The sequence below is a fragment of the Schistocerca gregaria genome, chromosome 2 (assembly GCF_023897955.1).
Source record: "Schistocerca gregaria isolate iqSchGreg1 chromosome 2, iqSchGreg1.2, whole genome shotgun sequence".
In the NCBI taxonomy this organism is placed as follows: Eukaryota; Metazoa; Arthropoda; class Insecta; order Orthoptera; family Acrididae; genus Schistocerca; species Schistocerca gregaria.
Genome location: NC_064921.1, coordinates 826,634,010 through 826,646,810, shown reverse-complemented (window position 1 = coordinate 826,646,810; position 12,801 = coordinate 826,634,010). Strand labels below are relative to the sequence as shown.

Genomic DNA, 12,801 nt, shown 5'->3' with positions numbered 1-12,801 from the left:
TGGAATTAATTTTTTAAAATATTTTTACCGACCGCTTGGACAGTGGAAATGGTAACTCTCAAGTAATTGAACTTTGGTTATTTCCACAGAGTTGTTAATTAATTAACTCAATCGATTCATTCAGTACATCTGAATCCGTGAAAGTAACGGTGATTTCAAAAAAGATCAAAACTAATCGCAAACGAGTGGACTTATCTTTCTCGAAAAACATTCCAGTCGAACGCACACTGAAGCACGCAGCCGCTGCGTCCCAGTTTATAGAGACGAAACCGACGAAGAAAGCGCAAGTGCTAGAACCTTTGCCGTCTGGGTGCATGTGTTAGCCTAGACTCTATGGAAAGCAACGTGACCTTGAAATTCCAAGAGTGATTCCGTAATAATACTGCATCTCTTTCGGGTGCTGAAATAGCTAAGACAGATACTAAATGTAGAGATCTTAGCATTCATCATTCATACGATGCCACACAACTTTCGGAAGACAAGAGTCGAATTTCAGAAACCATTCTTCTCTGTCATGTTCACATGTTAGGCCTGAATGGTCTGTGCGAGCGAAAATGTTCAAATGTGTGTGAATTTCTAAGGGACCAAACTGCTTAGGTCATCGGTCCCTAGACTTACAAACTACTTAATCTAACTTAACCTAACTTATACTAAGAACAAAGCACACACATCTGGCGCCTCTAACCGCGCGGCAAAAGTGTGCTAGCTCAATCGATTATAGATTTCCAGATAGGACTTTACGCGATTTTTTCTGTAAACTAGCTGTTTCGATATCGTCAACACAGGAAGTGAGGCTATCAGTACCTTCGTAATATCATTAACAATGAGAGTACGATTTTCTTGTGGATGTCAATGACATCTCAAGGCGGTGGAGACTGTACCGGGTGGATATAATTAAAGTGCGGCCGCTCACGGAGCTCCAGTGTGAGCTGTAGTTATCGTATAGCAGCGAAACTTGGAAAATGCGCTAATGTGTTAATGCGGAACCTATTTACGCTGGAAAACAAATTATTTCCAATTGTGGCCACCAGGTGCCAGTCTGGTGCTTTACGCCATTTGTATGACGGTATGGTATCCATGCTGTCATTCAACAAGTCATAGCAAGAGTGAAAATACGGCTAACGAGACGAGAGACTGTGCGCTGTTAGTGAAACTGTTTTATGTGAAAGGCAGCAATTATAGTGCTACATGGAGAGAGTATTGGCTACTCAAAAGGTCTGAGGAGAGGTCCGTTGTTATTAAATGGTTTAAAGAAGATGATAATGAAATTCGTAAACACTGGGGAGCTTGGTGTGGCGCCTCTAAAAGGAAGGCGTCCTGTCTTGGTGGAAGTTATTGGCAAGGTAGCTGTTGCCGTAACTGGCCATGCAGCAAGTGCCCGGGGTACTGCTAATGCTTGTCCAGTCTCACGGTAATTGTCCATCCCATGGTTAACAGCATAGAACGTTTTGCGGTCTGTATTTCATTGGTAGTCATACAAGATTCAGACAGATCAACAGCTGAAACCTCATGATCCACAGCACCGTTCTGAATATTCTCTACGGTTTCTGGCACGGATCGAAGCTGATTACATGTGCCCTGACAATATTCTATGGAATGACGAGGCACGTTTTACACTACAGGGTGCACTGAATAGACAGAACCGCTGAATTCGGGATGCTGTTAAACCACATATTGTGAACAAAGAGCCATTGTACTCGTGGTATGTAACTGTGTGTGGTGTGGGTCCACAAGCACCTTTATCCTCGGTCCGTTCTTCTTAGAAGAGAATACACCCAGAGGGCCCATCGAGCGTACAGTGACGTCTGCATGTTATCGATACCTCCTTGTACAGCATGTGATTCCTCCTTTGGAAGACCGAAACTGTGTGGGAACCACTATTTTCATGCAAGATGGGGCAACACCATACATTCCTCGCCCACAGAAAGATCTGCTTAATGCAACCTCTACGAATGTATTATCTCCTAAGGTTTCCCATATGCATGATCTGCCAAATCACCTGATTTAGGCTCTGGAGTTATTTAAAAGAAAGCATTTACCAGGGATACGTTCGGTCTGTCTGATCTGAAGGCCAGTATACAGGAATACGTTGCTCACATTCCACCAAAACAACTGCGAGCAACTGTCGATCACGTACGTCGTTTTACGGATTCAGCATCTCGTCGAGTTCTCCGGTGCTCATATTGAACAAATTGTATAACGGTGGTTAATGATGAAGACAATTTTATGTCTTTCTCATTTGTTTGGCCTTTTCTCTCCGCGTCCTATACCTAATCCATTATATATGGAAACATTTCTATACATTCTTCATGCAATCACAAAGCCAGATTTGATCCTAGCGGCCACGATTGGAACTAATTTTTGTCCAGCGTAAATCGTTTCCTCATTAATGCTTTAGATTTTAGAATATCTACGAAGTCTTGCTGCCATACGATAATTACAACACACACTCGACCCCTGTGAGTAGCTGCACTTCAGTTGTAGCCACGGCAGTACAACTAAAACTAAACTCCGTCCGAACAGGCCTTGGAAGGCCCAACCGGACCGACCTGCCGCCGTGTCATCCTCAGCCCACAGGCGTCACTGGATGCGGATATGGAGGGGCACGTGTTCAGCACACCGCTCTCACTGCCGTATGTCAGTTTACGAGACCGGAGCCGCAAGTAGATCCTCGGTTTGCTTCACAAGGGCTGAGCGCTCCCCGCGTGCCAACAGCGATCGGCACACTGGATGGTCACCCATCCAAGTGCTAGCCCAGCTCGACAGCGCTTAACTTCGGTGATGTGACGGGAACCGGTGTTACCAATGCGGCAAGGCCGTTGGCCTGTACAACTAAAGATGTTTAAAAAAATTCAAGAATGTAAGTTTAAAACTCTTATCCACAGCAATAAATTTAGCAAATGCAGGCATGAACTACGTATCCAGCAAAAACTGTTGGGAGGATTGCACTCACCTGACACTATATTAAAAGGCATAATTTTATTCAGCGTTATACAAGATGTTTCCGCTGCCCTTTACAGACGATAAAAGACCCAAAGAGCTTCATATTATGAAGGGCTGTCTAAGGAAAGTCGGACACCCGCCACAACGGGACCATGGAATGATTCCAAACAAAAGTATTCACCACACGCGTTGAGAGATTTATCCGAATTCCCGTTTCTTAGAACGCGGTCGGTCGCTGACGGATGTGGAACCACATCCTTTCTCGCACTTCCTCGTCCGGCTGAAACCGCCGTCCACTCATTTCTCTCTTCAGGTCGCCAAAGATGTGAAAATCACACGAAGAAATATCCGGGCTGTACGTAGGATGCTGCAGTGTTTCCCAACCAAATCGCTGAAGCGTAGCCTTCATCCGATTGGAAATGTGGGGACGGGCGTTATCATGCAACGCAAGCGGTGCAACCATCCCACATCTCTCCAGCCAAAGAAATCCAGAGCTGCTCAAACAAGTTCAGGTAAGTCATGACGACCTTCTTCGACTGCAGTGGCCTCCTGCTCGTCGCGTTCTCCGACTGTGGAACCACAAACAATGCCCAGCGCTATGAAGACGCTTTACAAAAGCTGTGGCCTGCTTTAAAGTCAAAACGCCCAGGAATGCTGTCGGACGGAATCATCCTGTTGCACATAGCGCCCGTCCCCACACAGACAATCGGACGAAGGCTAAAAAATGTTCAAATGAGTGTGAAATCTTATGGGACTTAACTGCAAAGGTCATCACTCATTAAGCTTACACACTGGTTAACCTAAATTATCCTAAGAACAAATACACACACCCATGCCCGAGGGAGGACTCGAACCTCCGTCGGGACCAGCCGCACAGTCCATGACTGCAGGGCCTTAGAGCGCTCGGCTAATCCCGCGCTGCTCGGATGGCTACGCTTCAGCGACTTGGTTGGGAAACGCGGCAGCACAGATCTTTCACCGTGTGATTTTAACATCATTGGAGACCTAAAGACAGACATGAGTAAACGTCGGTCTCATTCGGACGAGAAAGCGCAGAGTTGGTGCAGTTGTGGATCTGTCAGCGGCCGAGCTCAATCTGCGCTACAGGAACTTATTGTGTCGTCTGTCAGCAGGATAAATGTCTTAAGGCGAGTGATGATTACTTTGGGAAGGAGCCATTCCATGGTCCCAAAGTGGCGGGTGTTCGGTTTTCATTTGACTGCCTCTTGTATTAAGGACGTTGCATTAAGAAACGGTTATTAAAAACGTGATATAACTTCGCCCGAACAGTCCATGAAGGCCCGAAGGTACCGATCGGCCACCGCGTCATTCTTAGCCGAGAGGCGTCACTGGATGCACATTGCTCTCCCGGCCGTATGTTAGTTTACGAGACCGGAGCCGCTACTTCGCAATCAAGTAGCTCCTCAGTTTGCCTCACAAGGGCTTGCCAACAGCGCCTGGCAGACCGAATGGTCACCCATCCAAATGCTACTCCCGCCCGACAGCGCTTAACTTCGGTGATCTGAAGGGACCCGGTGTTACCATTGCGGCAAGGCCGTAAAAACATGACATGACCAAATTATATCTCAGTGTAAAGAAAAACGATAACCGGGCAATACAATTAGACAGTTTATGTCGACATAAACAAAAGATACACTATACTCACGTATAAGGGTCCTGTAAGTGAACGCACAGCTAGATGTTTTCCTAGACTGCAAGGAACAGTCGCATTTCAGACAAATAATTTTCTTGGAAATGCCTTGAGACAACAGTGAGCCTTAAATGTACAGACCCACGCGGGGTAACCGAGCGGTGTAGGGCGTCTTGTCACGATCCGCGACGCTCCCCCCGTTGGAGGTTCGAGTCCTCCCTCGGCATGGGTGTGTGTGTGTGTGTGTGTCGTCCTTAGCGTAATTTAGTTTAACTAGATTAAGTAGTGTGTAAACTTAGGGACCAAAGACCTCAGCAGTTTGGTCCCGTAAGACCTCACCACAAATTTCAATTTTTCAAATGAACAGAATCAGTTGCCGAGATTGTGAAAGCAAATATGTACATCGGACAGACAGGCAGGCCGTTTCGTGTTCGCTGTACAGGACATTGCTACGCAGTTTCCAAGCGTACATCATTAGATGAACATTTAAAAACAACCAAGCATATCATAGGAGAAATTTAGGATAGGCCTAGTGTGAATGTAATGCACACAGCAGATAAAGGCTCATGGTTATATATTCCAGAAGAATAGGTGATATTTATGGGAAAGAAAACAAACCAGTAAAATTTGTTAAGTAAACATAGTGAATTCAATTTGAGCCGATTTTTCCACTTATTTAATGAGATACTATAAAAGATTGCGCTTCTGCGTGGTTTTGTACACATCGATATGACTCTTTCGTTCCCAATCAAAAGCTATAGTTTCTACAATTGTGCTTTGATCATACACCCGACCAGTGAGTATATAATAAACATTATAGATCTAAAGCACACCACTTTCTGTTTGAATGTGGCACCGACAGGTAGTATTAAGATCACTAACGTGTTGCACCCAAGGCAACGATTGTAGGTTACCAAGTCACAAATTAACTTCTGGAGATTAACTTTATCTGATTTTACGTTAATTTTTGCAGATCCGTTTTTGCTCGCTTTCCATGATGTTAATGTCAAATGTTTATACTAAAGCACTATATCAATACATCCAGTGCTCAGCATCTACAAATAAATACTTTTAAAACAGTTTGTCCTTAACATAGATATTAGTTTATTGAAAGAGTAAATAAATTTTTCTCACTCTCGTGTAAATAATTTATAAAATGACATTGAAATAGATTTATTTGGATTTGACACGCCAGAGGGCATAGTTGTGTGATCTTGTTTTGGCTTTCAGTTGCAGGTGGACAAGATATTTTATAAGAAGTATATGTATTTTAAAAGTTTGTTACAGTTTCATTGATGATATCATGATTTCGTTAGCACATACAGTATTTCTAGAAACGACAGTTCTGTTGGTACAGAAGCAATTCGAAATTGTTTGTAACCTCATTCAACAACCTAGTTAGCGCCAGTAGCTTTCATATTATCTTGAGCTATGTTTTCATATTTTTCATATTTTTAATTCTGTAATTCTGTATTTTATTTAATGTAAATCTGTGTACAACCTATTGTCTTCTAATGCACAAACGAATACTCTGTATCGAGATGTATTAATCAAACAGGGCGCCGATGGCGTCCGTCACAAACATGGAGCTTTTTTTTGTGCGTAGTCTACACAGCTTAATCTTGGTGTGTACGTTATCTTTGTGAAAGTCAGTGTTCTCTATTGTAAACAGACTCCTATGGTTGTACTTTGATCGTTTAGGTTTGACTTTGTATGTATTTATTGTATTTTAGCACTGAACACGATCACTCAGAATGCAGTAATAAAAAACTGTTTCAAATTTACACGACCAATACTATAGTTTTCCTGGTTTACAATACACTTTCTTGGCGTACTGTGCAATGGTATTTCGCCAAAGAGTTCCCGACAGCACTGGCTTCGTGTTACATTAATTTTACAAGCTCATATTTTCCATAAATTAATTTCATTATACGTCTCTAAATCTCTAGTTTCGTAGTTGCATCTGAATTAGCCGTAAGATAACAGACGAAGGTGTCTAACGGATTGGTCGGTTATAGGGATTAGACTTTCAGGGTTCGTGTATAGCATGGGCGGAAATGTTAAGAACGGGATTGAGAAACGAGAGATCATCATCGTGCGCCGGGAGCTTCAAATAAATATTCAATTTAACATAACTTTACATAAACAGAATTTTATGGGTTTATGTTTCACCGATCGTGTAATAGACACTCACTTCTTGGGCTGCACTGATACTTGCTTAGCGCTGCATGCGGCCGCAGGTTGGACATCCCTGGTCTGTGCGGAGCCTCTGATCGTACGTTACTGTTGTCCAGACCATCTCGAAGCAACAGAACTCTCGTAGTGAAGTAAGCACTGCAATGTTTGCAGGTGACACGGTTGCCACAGACATCACACACTGCGCGCTCACGATAGAAATAAGGACTGTTAATATTTTTAAAATTGTCGGGAATACGATATATGAATTTTTAAAAGAACGTCATTATTGACACTCGACACAACGAAACAACCGGCGATATGTCGATGGAAAAAATGTAGACTCAAAAAAAAACAAAAAAAAACGGATACACATTGTAAATATATTGTCGGTTTTAGAGCTGTATATTTAAATATTAATTTATTATTAGATATTCTGTACACCAACAATCTTGCAGCCTGCTTATCCACCTCAGAGCAAGAATTTAAAGGAAAACGACGCACCTTCACGTTTGGCGATAACCACTTTGCTAACAATGGTAACTGCATGTAAGTGGCAGAATAAAAGGTGTCTGATAGATCGATCATTCGATTTCTTAACATTCGGATTTGTTCGGAACACTTCATGTCGACTTCCTCTTTTTTTTCATTTTTGTCAACGCCAACTGATAAGTGTCAAAATTGTGTGGTGAAGCTAAGCATTGCAGTTTCTGTTGGTAGCGCCGACCGCCGATTACGTCAGCATTTCCCCTTGCACGCCGTAGTCCACCGCAAAAGATCAATCTTGTGGTACAGAATTTTGTTCATCATTTCCAGCAACTGTTTTTGAGGAATGCCTATATGAAGAAATAGCACACTAATTGCCTTAAAAAAGTGTTTTTTTAAGCAAATGGTGACTATTTCTTTACATCGGAAAGCTAGTTATTCCATTCACACCGCCACCCTTAATTGCAATCGGACTTCTTCTTTTATTCCATATATATTTGCTTCATACAGTCAAAGAGAAAGACTGGATGCGATGAAAGCTCAAAAAGTAGAAAGACCCATTCACACAGTGACGGTAAAATTATGTTGTACCACTATTTCAAAGAAACAACTTCAAATATTTAGCGTGGAAAAAATATAAAATAAAAATATCGGCAATTGATATTGCCGTTTGATATTAATATTTTGGGGAAAATGTCGTCGATATATATTTATATAATTTTGCAAAAAATGGATATAGTGATATTTTATCGACAGCCCTAGTCCAAACCATCCAGAAGCAACACAACTCTCCCAATGACCCATAGCACAGTACCATAATGTTTCCAGGTGACACGGTTGCTATAGATTGCACATACTGCCCCCTCACTGTAGAAACATGAACTGTTTTCGCTAGAATTACATTACAGACAAAGCAATGTATTGATTTCGCAAGGTATTTCTCAATCACAACGTTTGATATTAAAAATCAGACACTATACTCATACAACATTTGTTTTCAACGCTGCATCTGAGTTTTTGCAGTTTCGCCTCGTGTGAAGCAATCGTTTAAGGGGGCCACACCATGCCTATCTACCCATGTTAATTTAGGCAAGTATTTGGCCCATTTCTGAAAAAAAACTATTTGATGCAGCACCTTAGTATTTTTAGTGTATGTTACATGATGCTGATAGAGTCAACTGTACTGAAATATACTTTATCCATTTTATAGTTTTTAAGAAATACTTTTTTTTAAATTTGTTAACAAAAATATTAAGTTTTTTCTGAAGAAAATATTTTTGTGACCTTCCTAATGGGGGAATATTAATGAATGTAGTGCCAGAGGTGGATTTTTATGTTATGCAGAGTGTATGAAATTTCCCTTCATTTATCTATGATAGTTTTTGATATAATGGGGCATATGTACTGAAAATTTTAGTTTGCGGGAAATTGACTTTAAAGAAAAAAACTTTTGAAATTTGTTATATACAGTTAATTAAAACTGTCCTGCTGCACATGATGGCCCTTCTTTTGCCTCTAGCAGGTCTTCCAGCTTCTTTTTCACCTTCGTGGATATCTGTCTCGCTTTCTTGGCCATATTAGATGCAGACCTGTCTGCATCGGCTATCCTCATTTTATCGCAATGCTGCAGCCCAGTGATCATATGTTCACCAGGATTAATTCCTAGCTTCTTCAGTACCCAACACTTCCCGATATTACCACAAATGAATGCAACAACAGCATCATGAACTCCTAGTTTCATTGTATGCATGCCTACAAATACAGTTTTAGGAAGGCGGTTCCAAATTATGCTGTTGACCCATTCATTTGGGTTATGTGTCTGCCCACGCAGACATTTCCTATTTCTGAAAATAGATCCAATTGCTGTAATAACAGCAGCAGGAAGAGAATGCTGGTGAGAATAAGATTCTCCAGTTGCCTGAGACCTATTGTATTTGCACCACGAATTTTCTCCTGATGGACACAATCCATGACGTGAGGACTTCTGCAAGAATATGGCCCAAACATCTCTCTTCATTGCCTCCAAATTTTCTTTATTTCTCCTAATTGCCTACCCATAGTATACCTGCAAGTTTTCTATTTCAGTTTTAGTTAACCGACCCTGTCCGGTCAACAATTTTCCATCTTCTAATTTTTTTTACTCTCATATCAGCAGTTAGTTTTCTCAGCCTTGTCCCCAAACGTTTTCGAACATGGCCTACACATTCTATTTTGCTAATAATGGCATTTCCATATGGCTTAGAGTGGAAAGTGGGTGGGTTGACAGTGGGTGACAGAAATGTGATGAAAATCGACCTGAACCACAGTGTGGTCCCCTTAACAGTAAACGAGCGAAGCTTGGAAGGACTGACCGATGCAGGAGTAGAGCATCCTGCGGCGGATGGAGCGCTTGAAGAAGCAGGAGCAGCCGTCGCAGCAGTAGACGCCGTAGTGCTTGCCGTAGCTCTTGTCGCCGCACACCCTGCACGGCACCGGCACTGGCAGCGTGCGACCTGCAACACGCACACGCCTGCTATGCACCTCAACACGCCTTCTGAAATTCGGACACACAGTTAGTGCACGTCAATTTTTAACTCGACATTTTCTGTACGATGGCCTCCAGAAATATTCACCATTCCTCCGATAACAACGTATTTTAACTCTCAGTGTACATTCACAGAGATTTCTCAGGACTTCTTTGTTAAAAATGTGTTCATAGCGCTTGAAGACACACGTAGGACAAAATTGTGAAAAAAACAATTTTTTTATTGCGTAATTTATTGGACTGTTTTTTTAAGAATAACATTGCAAATTTTCGTAATCGAATTCTGGCTAGAAACATGTTTTCCAAATGTTTGTTTGGGCGTGTGCTCCTGGCACGCCCCCTCTTTTAATGCTGTGATCCACACCTTCTCTACGCCTGAAATTTTGTGTTAGTCAATTTTTCATGCAATCGAAAGGAACTGCAGATGAGTTCAGAAGGCTGTGAGAAAGATTAGCTTTGCTTGTTCCTTTGTTTACAACGTGGTATTTTTAATAGTACGTGCTACAAACTTATTTCAGTTTCTAGCTTTGCGTATATCAACCTGTTTTGCTCGAAATGGATCGTAACGGTACACACATATTCAAAGAAAAATATGAGATTTTCAGTTTGCAGCGGAGTGTGCGCTGACATGTAACTTCCTGGCAGATTAAAACTGTTTGCTGGACCGAGACTCGCACTCAGGACCTTTGCCTTTCGCAGGCAAGTGCTCTACCATCTGAGCTACCCAACCACGACTCACGCCCCGTCCAAACATCTTTACTTCTGCCAGCACCTCGTCTCCTACCTTCCAAACTTTACAGAAGCTCTCCTGCGAACTTTGCAGAACTAGCACTCCTGAAAGAAAGGTCCCGAGTTCGAGTCTCGGTCCAGCACACAGTTTTAATCTGCCAGGAAGTTTCAAAGAAAAATATGTTCGAAATATTCCAACTTTCAGGTACCTAGCCAACCCTGAAAAAAATGTGTGCCTGGGAAAACACAGAATAAAAGTGAGAGCTCAGTCACCTTTTATGGATGCATGGTCCAAAACACAGTATTTGTGTCCTCAGTTGTTCAGAAGATAGCTGCATCTGGTGCCTGTCTAGTGTTCAATAGGGAAAATGGAAGTAGAATTAAGTGCCTGCTGAGACTAGGCTTCCATCCTGGTGCGTTCACACAGAAGATGCTCAAAGCATCGATGAAGCGCGACTGGACAAAGCTCAGCCAGCAGAAGAAAAAAAAATGCAAAAGTTGGCTGAGTAAAGGAGGCAGGAGAAGAGAATAAAGATTATGGATATAGACAGCATTAGTCGCTAGAGGTATAGTAATATTGTCGAAAACTGAATTAAAAACTTTAATTGCGAACTGCCGTAAACTGCCTTTTTGATCTATATTGTACTTTTTCTCAGGAACTATAAAAGCTAACATCCTGAAATTTGGTATAGTTCTTACGAATTGCGTTACTGAATAATCCTGTCCAGCACTCTTCCATTATCTTTTCTCTGAGAAAAGTTCTAATTCATAATTTGAGAAAAATAGAGCAGTCCCAGCTAAAACAAAACCGAAAAATTAATTTCAGAGCAACTATGACCTTGAACAAAAATCTGTTCCTGACGTTTCATTCGCCTCTTATACAGACGTAAAGAGTGAAATTCCAATTTTATTGCGTGATTAGGTTTCGAGAAAAGGTACATTATAGAAACAATGGTAATTAAAAATTCAAATGCTTATGAAAGGTACGTTAACGCGCATTTTTAAACAAAAATTGCACAGAATATCAAGCACTATGTTGTACTTAGTATACTCAAGTTTTGCTGTTTCAGCTGTGAAATTTCCGGACATATATACGTTTAAGTCAAGAATGCATTTGGCCCTGCGTCTGTCCTTTAGGGAGTTGTATGCTTAGAGGAGTGTAGACTGTTACAAGACTCCTCACGGAAAACATCTTAGAAGGCTCTGTTTTATAGATTACAACAGGCCTGACCAATCAGCTCTCTGTGAGTGCCATTGCTCCAGCCGCACTCCTGCCTACCGGTGCGAGTGCAGCGGCGGGTGGTACCGAGGCATGAGGAGGAACAGACAAACGAAGCATGCAGCCGGACGCCGCTAGGGTAAAGCAGACGCCATGTGGTTTGTTGACGGTAATATTCCCTTTAAATCAGATTTATGTTCTGCATTAGAAATACTACGGCATCTACGTACGAGGTCTGTTCAAAAAAATTCCGGAACATTAGCAATTTCGCGCCAATGGTGTTTTGGAGAGTAATGCGGTTTGCATCCCTGCACACGCCTTTGTTTAATGTGTAACTGTCACAAGTTTCATTGTTGTATGTGTGTTAGTTATTGTTCAGTGCTGTATTGAGTAGAACGTTGTGTCGCACAGTTTGCGAATTTCGAGATGGCAGAGTTACAGGCTGAACGGAATTTAAAGATGATCCTCGACCACGACACACTTTCACTTCTACCGACGACGCACATGTTAGGAACGTCAACAAAATTATGTGTGCCAATCAAAGATTGACTGTCCGAGAGATTGTAGAAGAATGTAACATTTCAGTTGGATATGTTATGGAATCCTGTCACAGCATCTTGGAATGCATCGTGTTGCCGCCGAGTTCGTTCTACGGCTCGTGAGTCAAGACCAGAAAGACCTTTGCCTCGCAATCTGTGAGGAGCTTTTGGATCGCGCAAGTGAGAACGAGGTGTTCCTTAAGAGGATCATAACTGGTGACGAGACGTGGGTCAACGGTTATGATGTTGAGAGCAAGGTTCAATCTTCAAAATGGGTCGGGAAAGGTTCAAACAACTCCTCGGGTCATGTCAAAGCCATGCTGCTAGTTTTCTTTACTTTGAACGATTATTTCATCATAAATTCGTTCCACAGGGTCAAAATTTTAATCGATGATACTACTGAGACGCGTTGTGACGCCTGCGAGAATATGTGAGAGCGGCAAGAAATGTGGCGAGACAATTAATCACGATAGCGCACCCGCACATTCATCCCTGTTGGTGTGTGATTATTGCACAAAAAACGAAACCACTGTGC

At 42.0% G+C, this 12,801-nt stretch overlaps 1 protein-coding gene across 1 annotated transcript in view; it reads right to left on the bottom strand.

Annotated features, from left to right (window-relative positions):
- Nucleotides 1-12,801, bottom strand: part of LOC126335999 (nuclear receptor subfamily 2 group E member 1) — a 178,873-nt gene that overhangs the window by 129,457 nt on the left and 36,615 nt on the right. The window contains exon 2 of the mRNA XM_049999477.1: nt 9,607-9,747. Within this exon, the coding sequence (XP_049855434.1) occupies nt 9,607-9,747 (141 nt within the window). The remainder of the gene's footprint in view (nt 1-9,606; nt 9,748-12,801) is intronic.